This window comes from Erythrolamprus reginae, chromosome 5, assembly GCF_031021105.1.
Source record: "Erythrolamprus reginae isolate rEryReg1 chromosome 5, rEryReg1.hap1, whole genome shotgun sequence".
Taxonomy (NCBI): Eukaryota; Metazoa; Chordata; class Lepidosauria; order Squamata; family Dipsadidae; genus Erythrolamprus; species Erythrolamprus reginae.
In genome coordinates, this window is record NC_091954.1 from 52,147,119 (window position 1) to 52,159,679 (window position 12,561).

Below are 12,561 nucleotides of genomic sequence, written 5' to 3' on the forward strand. Positions count from 1 at the left end.
AGAAGAGTTGGTCTTCCATTTTTTGGCAGGAGCATGTACAGTGGCCAGCTGATTGACTTGTGTGCATGTGCGGCAGTAACCGGAAGATTTGCTAACTGGCATGCATGCACGCGCCGGAAACTGTTAGTTCATTTTCCGGCTCACTTGACTCCTGGACAGCTCCTCGTCCTGGTCACAGTCCAGATGTGTGAAGTGCTCCCTTTTCAGCACTTGGTGCTGGGCCTGCATGCACTCCCTTTTCGGAACTCGATGCTGAAAAGGTCTGCTGTAGGTAATAACCAGCATCTTGAATTGCTACCAGAAGTTAACATGAGTAGATCCTCGTAAATCAACAGTGGTCAAAATTGGTGCAAATGATAAACCTATGCAAAGACTGTCCCAGTCTTTGCTCCTACCTACTCCTTAAGTAGGAGCTACTGTCCATGAGGATCTCTTGAGTTGCACTCCAACTGTGGGGAATGCAATCCAATTCAGAGTTAAAAATGAAAAGTATCCTGATCTGACAGGCTTCAAAATTTCAGCCATTCTTTTTTGTCAGGATCCTGGATCCTCCCCCAACATTCATAATAACTTTGATATTATCACTTGGTTAATGTTGGATATATTGGTTATTATAAACATACTAATGATACTTGCTATATGTTGATGGATTACCTCATCCAGCCACTTCATATATATGTCAGAGAGGAGCAAGAGGTATCACGCAAAATAGAAATATCGATTGATCTCCCTGCCACCTCCCCTACTCACATGTGTACTAGAGAAAAGGAACCATTATACCTCCATGCATTCTATTCTCAATCCTGGGGCTGTTCAGAACTGTACTGAGATATCAAGGAAGGCCAGAATAGATGTACTGTCTCCAGCCTAGGATTGCAAAACTTGCCAACAGATGTGATCAGTGTTTTGTGACTGCTATAACTAGATTTGAACCCCAGCTAAAAAGGTCCAAATAATCAATTTCTCCCAGAGATCTCTGAACTACAAGCTGGTTGTCTTTTCAGTGATCTTCCCTAAAGAAGGAAAGTTGAAGGCTGTATAAAAAATTATCCAGTTCCATTGGGTCTATTGGTATCTTCTTCAGAAAATAAACACCTTTCACAATAGGTGTAAACCATTCTTGCATTAACTATTGTTTGTATTCAGCTGTCTCATTTTCTGGAGGCCTGGAGCAAGTAGATGAGTTATGAATCAGAAATACAGAGGGATTCAGCTTACAGCTTTGAGGACCAAGGCCATTTCATCAGAATTAAGAGATTCAAACTGCTTCAGATAACTAGGCAAGACCATCCTCAAGCAGCTCCATAGATCTCTATAGCTAGAGGCCAAGCAAAACAAAGCAAACAACCATCTGGCAGATGCCTAAAATAGTTTTTATGGTGATCCTGCAAATATTTCCATTCTTCTTCTTTAACAAAGAGGAACTGCCTCCCCTTAAATACAGCTGTCAGTCAGTCCTTCATCTACATGACAAGGGCACTTCCTTGCCCAATATTTTGCCACTCTTTATTGCCATGAGATAATGTTTAAGAAAGGTTCTTGCTCAGTAAAGTTTTGATTTGTTTCTTACGTTATCTTTAAACATTTTAGGGTTTCATTAATAAATATATTAAAAATGATATGAAGATTGAATAAACTACCAAACAATGGTTTTATGACTTGAAAAGTGTTAAATTTAGGGTCCTTGTTTACAAATATAGTAGGCTGCGATATTGTGTCATATTCTATGTTGCTCAATGGAAATAACAGAAAAATGTGTATCTTGCAGACAACACAAAACAATTGAGATTTGAGGATGTAGTAAATCAGTCAAGCCCCAAAAACTGTACTGTCTATTGTGGAGGGATTGCCTCTGGATTAACAGGTGAGAGTCACATTCATCTTTGCAAAGTTTTTAGTGAACAATGAATACTCCCATGACTAACACAAATTTTAATGTTTTTAGATCAGTTGATGAGACAGACATTCTCCCCTTTTGGGCAAATTGTGGAGACCAGAGCTTTTCCAGTAAAAGGCTATTCTTTTGTGAGGTAGGAGAATTATCATTATTTGCTCTGAACTTAATGTAGTACCATGTTGGCAACAAGCAAACATATAATTACATTTTAACTATTACATCTTAATTACTTTCATTGTATTTCTATAATGTTATCTTGATTTATGACTATAAAGAGCCGTGGTGGTGCAGTGGTTGGAATGTAGTACTGCAGGCTACTTCTGCTGACTTCCAGCTGGCTGCAGTTTAGCAGTTCAATTCTCACCGGCCATCTATCATTCTGAGGTCGGTAAAATGAGAACCAGATTGTTGGGGAAATATGCTGAGTTTGTAAACCACTTAGAGAGGCTGTAAAACACTGTGAAACTATATATAAGTCTTATTGCTATTGCTATTATTGACACCAAAATGTTGGATGCTGAGTGCAGCAGACATTTAAGATGTCATGTGACCACTTCACTCGACTACTGCAATTCCAGATTCTCTGTTGCAGTGGTTAAGTAGGTTGTTAAACAGGGATAATCCAAGATAATCTAAGTCTAGTCTAAGATAAGCAGGCATGGGTTAATTAGAGGGGTTGGGAAGGCTTCATGTGATTTGGAGAATGATACTTCTGAATTACCATGAGTATGGAGCCTACTTGGACAGTGGCATGAGGAGATCTCAGTAGTGATAGATACACCTCAGTACAGGAGAAAAACTAGGTATAAGTGGGATTCTTGCATGCATTAGTGGAGTAGGGAGCAGGCTGAAGCGTCCTGAGCCTAGTGACCAGTGGAGCAGGCTAAGACTCCTGGGCCTGGTTAGCCAGATACTAAGTGAATGTCCTCTAGGCCATGGCAGTTTCATATTGGGGAAGATACAGGCATACAAGGGCATTTGCAGCTCTTCTGTGGTCATAAATGTGCATGGCCTGCCAAGTGCCTTAATTTTCAGCATGTCACCATAAAGGTGTTGCAACATATATAACTTTGGGCATATGTTGCAAATCCCTTTGTTCTGGACTGTTGTAATTTTGAACAATCACTGAAGAAAGTGAAGGACTACCTGTAACATCAATAATTATGTCAGAAGTTGTTTGGTGTTGTGGGGGCAACACATGTCTGTTCTCCATTAAGTTTGCATCTTTGTGTGGTATATGCTTAATGCCAGGAATTCTCCCATTTTGTTCATCTGGAAACCATATTTTTGTAAAATATTTATAAAAGAAATGCAGAAAATATCCAATATCATATATGTTAAAAGGAAATGGAGCCTTAAATATTATAAAATTAGATTAAGAAGTTCTCAGAGTCAATGGCATACCTTTAAAAAAAAAAAAAGAATTTTAATATATTGGTTCCTTTAAAACTGAACGTAATCTCCTTGAATGATTACTGGCAGATAATGACATTGAAGCAATAACTCCTTCACTCTTGAAATGTACTTGATATATTTGTTAAGAAAAGACATGTTGCTATTAATTTCCATGAATATTGATGGTATCAATAGTGGGTTTTAAAACCCTTTGCTACCGATTCTCACACATGCAGAAGCATCCCGGGCAGGTGAGCGGCGCGTCCATCACCGGTGCTACTGGTTTGAGTAACTGGGCTGAGCCAGGAGCAACCCACCACTAGTACATATGCCAGGTTTAGTGATAAACAATTGGCTGATAGCCTTTTAACTGTACTAGAACTTCTGAAAAAGTAAAGTATTGATAAATGAATTATTTCATTCTTGTTAAACTAGTGCTACAGGATTGGAGCAGGATAATATAGTAACATTTTACTCAAGACCATTTTTTTTTGGCCTCAGGTTTTCAACTCATGAAAGTGCAGCACATGCGATTGTTTCGGTCAATGGAACTACAATTGAAGGTCATGTTGTTAAATGCTATTGGGGCAAAGAAACACCAGATACACCAAAAGACTTCCAGCAGGTAATTGGTAGAGTAGCATTAAAGTGTTGTATTTTCTATATCCTCTGTTGTGTGCATTTATCCAAATTCATGAAATCAGTATGTGGAATCTTATTAAAATTAAATAAGAATTAAAATCTCATATGGAATTTAATTTTAGACATGGAATTTAGACTACTTTTGGCTTTTTCTACATTTTTTTCATAAGCACATATTAATTAATATTGTACCTTTTTGTTTATATAAAACAAATGGTTTAAATCCATAGGTGGAGTACAGTCAATGGGGACAGTGGAGTCAAGTTTATGGGAATCCACCGCAATATGGGCAGTATATGACAAATGGATGGCAAGTGCCATCTTACGGAATGTATGGTCAAGCATGGAATCAACAAGGGTTTGGTGTTGAGTAAGTACTTCTGCTCAGAAATTGATGCGAACTCTTGATATTCACTTGTGCATCATTAAGGCATATATTTTTGTGTTTAGTGTTTTTTTAATAATAGAAAAAAGCAAAAGAAATTAATAATAAAATATACATTCTAAAAAGTTCATAACAAATACTTAAAATAAGTGAAAAATACATTAAATAAATATAGTATAATATGTTGTTAGAATAAACAATTGCAATTCTATATAATTATCCTAATACATTCATACAGAGAGAAAGAGAAAAAAAGAGACCTTTATGAATCTCATGCTTTTTTAAAGGCAGTAAATTTGTATAAATCAATTTCTTTATATATGTGTATATTTATAGTCTACATCTATAGGCAATCCACTCATGGGTAGCAAGTGTAATCAGATCTTCAATCTACTGAGTATGTGGATTTATCTTTCTAAGATGCAATATCAGTCTTTTAACTATAATAAGGACACAGAGAATCCATTTATGTTATCAAATTTCATGTGCTGTATATAAGTCATTTGTACCCAGAAAATTGTAGCTTTTGTTACCCAGTCACATTTATTTATTCCATTTATTATTAAAGTCTTCTAAACTTTAATAATTAAAAAAACTGTACAAAATGTCAACATTTTACATTAGAAAAACATTTCAAAAAGTTTTGCTCCTATTGCATCTGCAACAAAATGCAGTCCTAACAATCCTTTTCTATACAAGTGCAATCTATAAATTTTAGTTTTTGTTGTGTAAATTGTAGTTAAGGTCCACTGCCACGCTAGAAAAAAAGTCAAGACAGTATTTATCTAGGTAATATAGGAACATCTAATTCTTTATTCTATTCATTTACACATCAAATTGATTTGATAGCAAATATTGGTATAAACTAATAATAGGGGTTTTTTTTAGTTTTGAAAGATTTAACCAGGTGTTCTGGTATTTTGTGTGTCTGAGAAGTTGAAAATGCTGCTGGTCCAAACTATGTTTTTAACAGATATAGCTATAATATTGTCACTGATATTACATCTGATTCATCTTCAAAATTCAAAATCCACCTTTATCATGTTTCTAAAGCAAAGTGTTAAGTGAATTTCTGGAGGGAGATAGATTAATTATAATGCTATGTGAGCAATCAGCAGTGAATGATAGATTTGCATAAGCAAAATAATATGTAACCATAACCTAAATAAAACAGATAGCACTAGCTTAATACATACAACATCTTTTCAAATATGTTCAATGAGTTCTGTTCTGTTCGGTTGAATTAAAGAGGTAAATGCAAATCAGGGCCACTTAGCGTATCTGATTACCAAAGCTTAACGTAGCTATTAATAATTTGAATTTTTATAACTAAATTTGTAAAAATGAAGTAAATACTTTTGAGTTGCAATTAATCCCACTCAACCTTGAATTGCTATTCTGAATAAATTGTTTACCCAAGATAATAGGAAATTTTCTGCTAATTAGTTTGTTCTAGGAGGTAGCTCTGGGGAGTGCTATATATATTCATTAATACAAGTAATATTTCTATTATGATTAAAGGATTATAAGGGATTAATTTTCATCATTTAACATTATTGTGATTAAAATTGAAACAGATGAGAATAATTTACAATTTTCTTTTCCTTTTAAACTAGCCAAACACCGCCTGCAACCTGGATGAGTGGATTTGCTGCTCAGCCTGCCCAGGGACAAGCTGCTCCAATAATACCTAATCAGGCTGGCTATGGTATGGCAAGTTACCAAACACAGTGAGCTTAGAACTCTGCTTAGAAGTGTGATTTCAAGACAGGTTTCGTTTTCCAGTGATTTTTCTGAAGCCTGAAATACAGACACTGGGGAGAAGAGGGAAAGGATGCAAAACAAGAGGGGGCCGAGACACAGAAAGAAACAAAGAATATTTATTTTGAAGAATGAAAATGTTTGGACCTTTAACACAGCATTTGCTTTGATGAAGGACACAAATATCTTCAATTTATGCCTTTTAAGTTTTGTTCATGATGAATATGAACAGGTTTTCTTTATGTACAAAATTTAAAATAAAGTAATTAAAAACAATTCTGACTGCACAATTTGGTATGTTGGGAAGAAATGTTTAACATTGTGGTTTAACATCCATTTCATTTTCTTTTGTCTTTGGCATTTTATATCAGTTTTTTAAAAAAAAAAATACATTAAAGATGCTTTTAATTGAACATTACATCCTGATGTTTTTCTGTGGACCAAAGATTGCATCAAAGGCAACAATATATTCTTCATTAATTTCAGAGCCATCATTCAGAATAAATATTCATGGAAATATTTTAAAAATTAATTTTGAAATATTTGAAGAAACTTTAATCTGGTGTAAATATTTTGGTTTAGTCTGATAAGCACTGTTATCTGTAGTACTATCAGATATTTCTGTTCACATCCAGAAGCAAACTACAGCTTTTCAAATTTAATTTACTTGAAGCAAAATTTGCTTTTACTTTAGAGGTGCCTAGTGTTTAGTATGCTCTGAAATGGAGCGATTTTATACAGAAAGTTATTTTATTGTGCTGTTTTTTTGCAGACGGAGTAAAATAAATGAAACTTTCAAAACTAGCTACTACATAGAGTGAAAAATATATTCAGAAAGCCTTATTTTTAAATTGATAAATAACCCCTTTTGTCACCAGAAAACAGATTATTTTACTTTATACTACTTACTATGTAAATAATGAGGCTACTATAACCTGAATGTTTTAAAAATGACACTTTTTTTAAAAAAAAAGTAGGAATATTTAACCAAAATATTTTTAATTAGATTGAGGAATTTTTAAAGTTAAGGCATTTTAATAATGTCGTATATGTTTAACAGAACTGCGTTTGGAATAATGAACAATTTTAAGTATGAATTAAGTGTATTTGTTTTTTAATTATTTTGGCTTGCATTTCACAAATTTATATTGAAGCTAGGTTATTTGTGGATTAAACATTATTGGGATAAATAATGAAGTTGGTACAATGTTAGGGTTACTTTTTACTTTGCGGATACACTGATACATAAATTTTAAGTTGAAAGTGAAAGCAAGATAGATTACATAACAATCTGTGACAGCTAGGTGGTGCAAATGACTCATATTTGAATTTGAACACTTGAGATAAGTAATATGTACCATTAATAGAAAGAGACTTAACATCTTGGTGGAATCTAGGCCAAAATATGTATCAGTATGTATATATTTGGTTGGTTTCTGAATAAAAAAGTGTTGTTTAATAGATCACTATAAATATATACTACATTACAGGCCTAGCAGATATTGAAAAACATGTTTTCCTGATTTCTTTTCCTTTTTGAATAACTGATCAGTTATTATCACATATTTTTTGCTACATGCAGTTTATTGATCTATACTTTGGTTAAAATATTTTTTAGGAATTCTGAATTTCTATATTTGTTTTGAGGCTAGGAAGAGTAAAATAGGATTCATGGACATTCTACTAAGTCTGTATTATGATCTTTGGCAATTTTAACCAAACAATAATTTTTCTGGTATACATAAAGTGTTAGTGATATTTTGTTTCAGACAGTGGACAAACCAATCTTTTCCAGGTTGATTAGTTTCCCAGTGGAACAAAATTGAATATGTCTTGAGTGTTCTGCATAAAACATAACTCTTAACAATTTGATTTCTATATCATATGGGAACAGTGGAAGCCTGGAACAAGATGAGCCTCTTGTTGAGGACCCCCATTCTGACTAAATTCAACATATAACAAAGTTGGTCAAAGAATGTCTTTTTAAAGAAGAGTTTAAATAAACCAACAATTTAGGATATGTTCTGTCAAGCTTAGCAAGAGGTAAAGTTTAGAGCACAACTGGACAATGCTATAGACAAAGCGCCAGCAGTTATTTTTGGAAACCAGAGTTTAGAGCAAATTGTGTTTGACAAACTTCATGGCTGTATCACCATCAGAATTCACTTGTGCATTTAATTATTGAAATTAAATGGTATGTTTAATTTCAGTTGAATTTTATTTTATTTGAATCATAGTTCACTTATTTTACCCAGGACATTGCAACCCAGATTTTGAAAATGTTTGACCTAAATATTAAAAAATAACGTTTCTTTCAAATTTACCCTAACTCCTATTAGAGTCATGAAAATAGACATGTAGTTTCCTTGGAAACATTATAAGGTAATTTGCTAGTTCTTTTTTCCAAGATTTTAAAAATCTTTAGCCTACAGTTCACAGTTGTCCTGATGAATTCCCATCTAAGTGCCAACAAAGTCCATCTTTTCAAGATCAACCAGGTTCAGTTTTAGTCTGTCAAAACAGCAACAAAAAATGAAACTCAAGACATTCAAAGATTTATCTTATTTTTTTTATAGCAGGTTTTTTTGGGGGGGGGGGTATATTATAAATGTACCTATCAGGCAAGAGACTAGCTAAATTTACATGGACAATGAGTGGGCTATCTTTTTAGGTACCTCAAGACTTGTCATTTGTCATGCCAAAGCAAAAACTGTTGCCTGGATCTTTGCTTATTAGAATTTTTGACCCTCAGAAATGAGTTTTTCTGATTCTCAGTGTATATGAAAGGCATCATTAGGTTTGGAATCTCTTTTAGACATGGTTGAGTTTCTAGCAAGGATTTATTAATTGCCAAATTGATTTTTCTAGTTCCTTTGATAAATATGTAACAGCAGATAATTTTTACATTGATATGATTTTATTTTGTTTTATTTTTTCATTTTTGTTTGACGAAAAACATAATAATACACTGTTTATTAAGCATATGTGTCAGTGAAGAATAGGTATGGGTAATGATGAAATGATACAATTTGTTTTCCTTCATCAATCTACTGTAGAGGTCTTTGATTCACTTTTATCTATTCTTTGTTAGTAAAAATATATTTGGCAAATTGTATATGTATATTATATGATCAAAATTAAATAATCTCTGATAGAGTGACATAATAAACCAAACCTACCTTCAGTTATTGAAACTCACTGAGTGACTTTGACCAGTCTTTCTCAACCCAACCGACCTCACAGAATTATTGTTGGGAGAAATTGGAGGAGGAAGTAGTAAGCACACTTAATGATGATAGAGGGAATATATGCAAATTTGTACTGCTATTTACTAGGCTACTAGGAACAGTTTTTTCAGGAATTATGTTTCATATCAGCCATCCAGAATTGTTTCTGTATGTTTCCTATCTAAATGAAACATTTGTGTCAGGATCGGCAACAATATCTTCTATTTCTAACCATATAACTACTTTTTTTCCTGTCATTCTTATTACCTCACACCTAAGCCAATGGCAACCGAGATAGAACTGGTCCTTGAAACTTCATGGCTCTTCTAGATAAAAAAAGCCAGTCATAGGATTCACCCCTTATTGGACATTTCTTTGTTTCTTTCTTTATTATTATTTTTCTTCTTATCTCACCATGGGGCTAAGCAACAGAAATGGCACTATTTTGTGTTTGTGGAATAAAACCAGTATGCTTTGGTCAGAGTTCAAGACAAAATTTTAAACAAGGGAATGTTGTTACCATATTTTTTGGAGATGGACCTTTGCCCCCCAAATAGAGGGTGGACATGTTGGTGCATCTTATACACTGAATACAGCCATTTTTGCTGTCCCGCAGCCCCGCCCCTGCATCCCTTTTTTGGACAGAGGGTCTGGGAAGCCTGCAGAGCTCCTGGGTGCTGCAGGATGGCAAAATCAGTCCCGTTTTTGCAAAAAAGGGTCATTTTGTCCTTTTTTTCCACAAAAAATGAGGTGGGCAAAGGGTCTGAGGAGCCTTTCAGATACCATTGGACAGAATCTCTCTCTACCATGGAGCCCTAGTCCACCCAGAACCACAGTGGCTACAACTGACCATTTGGCACTTGAATTGGCAGCCCTAAGCCAACATAAACTCTATGAGAATGTCATACAAACCATACAGGCCGCTAGAAGACCTTCCACAATTAGGATCTATGATGTGACCTGGAAGATCTTTTACAGCTGGTGCACCAAGATGATTCTTAATCCAATGAGCATGTTGATACCGAGAATCCTGGAATTTCTTCAGGAAGGACTAGATAAGGGGCTATCTATCAACATCTTGCACAAACAGATGTCAGCCTAAGCTTCAGTATTGTCATATGGAAACCTAGATTCCCTGACACTGCATCCATTGATATGCAGCTTCATCAAGGGCACAACCAACCTGAACCCCCAGTAGTACACAGATATTGCACATGGGACTTACCAAGACTATTAGAGGCTTTTACCCCAGAACCATTCTAGCCAAAACTGCTTATTCTCAAGGTAGCCTTCTTAGTGGCCATCACTTCGGTCAGGAGGATATCAAAAATTGCAGCCTTCTCCATAAGTGGACCTGTGCATAGTCCATCCTAACAGAGCGGTTCTACTTTTGGACCCATCCTTTCTGCCCAAGGTGAAGTCTTCATTCCACCACAGACAGGAGTTAATACTACTGGACTTCTGTCCAAACCCAATGTACACCCAGGAGAAGAAATGGCACAGCCTTGATGTGAGGAGGGCTCTCAAATATCTATATCAAGAGAACAACCACTGCTAGAAAGACAGAATTTCTCTTCATATCCTTGCAGTCGCCCAAACTGGGCAATGGAGTGACACCATCAACCATAGGCCATTGGCTAAGATCTTGCATTGACAAAGTGTATGAGAGCCAGGGATTACCACAGCTGGGTCGAGTGATAGCACACTTGACAAGGGCAGCCACAACAGTTGTGTGGAACACACAGGCCTCCATTGAGGAGATCTGTAGGGCAGCAACATGGTCATCTCCATCCTCATTCATAAGACTACAAATTGGATTCCTTGGCATCAGCCAAAGCAGCATTTGGCAGGAGGATGCTTCAGAAGGTGCATACAGACAAGGGACTCAGGACCAGACTGCTACCCACTCTTAGGCCTGCCAGCTTTGATATGTCCCATTCCATTGGACTCTCTTCCCTACACAATGGAAAAGGGACATTGGTCTGACCTGATATGCTCTTTAGTGTAGAGGAGAGAGTCCAACTCCACCCTAGCAGCCGTCAGATCTGAGTCCAGGACAATACAGAACCAGCACTGAACATCATCAGTCAATTACTACACCTTCATCAAAACTGGGGCATGCACAGTAAAGGGAGGCGTGACCAGGAAATGATTGACTCAACCTCAAGAGAAAGCAAGGAGCAACAGTTTATTCCATTGGGCTCTCTACACTGAGAAGGAGCATATCAGGTAAGACCAACAACCAATTTAATTAGTTTTCTGCATTGCATATAATTTAAATATTACTTTCCAGTATGTTAAAAGCAAAGTATTATTCTCACAACAATCTTAAACATTTACGGTCCATATTTACGTCATTATTTGGCTGGAGTATATTAACCAAGATAGAAGTACAGTACTTTTTTATCCAGTTAGATATACAGTGGTACCTCAGTTCTTGAACGCCTTGGTTTTCGTACATTTCGGATACCGAACAAAATTTTCTGCAAAAATTTGCTTCGGTATCCGAACAGAAATTCGGATACTGAACAGAAAATTTTGTTTATTATCCGAAATGTATGACCAGGGCAGCTTTGCAAAGCAGCTGCCACAAGATCTGAGGGGACGGGGTGAGAGGGAATGGGAGTCGGGATCTGACACGCCCCTCCTGGCCGCCCTCTTAACAGCCTCCCAGTCTCTACCGTCTTAACTGCTCCAAGCTGCAGGAAGGATAGGGCTGGCTGCAATACCGGCAGCTTCGGGGGCTCCTTTCCTCAGCGGTTCAGTTTGTTACCTCCAGGCAGCTGCAGCAACTTTTTCCTTCCCGGCGGTGGCGGCTCCGGCAGCTTCCCTTCATCACGTGATGTTCCTGGTGCTGCTGCTGCTGCTGCTCCTTGAAGGAAAGCCACTTCCATCGCCGCCGCCGGGAAAAATTATAAGACGTGGAATTAGTGAGAAACCAAAAGAGCATGGATGATTGATGGCTGAATGTTATAAAAAAAATTTCTTTAGAATTATTTTGCTATATCTAATCATGTTAATAATATTCGTTTTGGATAAGTATGGGCATAATTTAGAGGTTTTTTATGTTAAATATTGGATTGAATTAAATTTTGTCGCTTTTTTGTTTTTATATATGAGATTTTATATGATGTTACAAATTTGTCTTAATGTTGAAAAAGATTCATACAATTATAGATATTTTTGGATTATTATAAGATTTTCATAATTATTAGTTTTAAAGGTCTTTATATAAGATTATATAATTTACATGT

The 12,561-nt window shown here is 35.8% G+C and overlaps 1 protein-coding gene across 5 annotated transcripts in view; it reads left to right on the plus strand.

Moving 5' to 3' along the window:
* The window catches only part of TIAL1 (TIA1 cytotoxic granule associated RNA binding protein like 1), a 30,620-nt gene extending 21,342 nt beyond the window's left edge, over positions 1–9,278 (plus strand). For 4 of the 5 annotated variants that reach the window (XM_070752615.1, XM_070752616.1, XM_070752619.1 and 1 more), the window contains 5 exons: positions 1,769–1,864; positions 1,946–2,030; positions 3,794–3,917; positions 4,165–4,304; positions 5,936–9,278. In XM_070752615.1, coding sequence (XP_070608716.1) covers positions 1,769–1,864; positions 1,946–2,030; positions 3,794–3,917; positions 4,165–4,304; positions 5,936–6,053 — 563 coding nt within the window. In that variant the 3' untranslated portion in view covers positions 6,054–9,278. Of the gene's footprint in view, positions 1–1,768; positions 1,865–1,945; positions 2,035–3,793; positions 3,918–4,164; positions 4,305–5,935 lie in introns of those variants that run through there. The other variant, XM_070752617.1, reaches the window with a different exon arrangement.
* Positions 9,279–12,561: the final 3,283 nt, after the last annotated feature.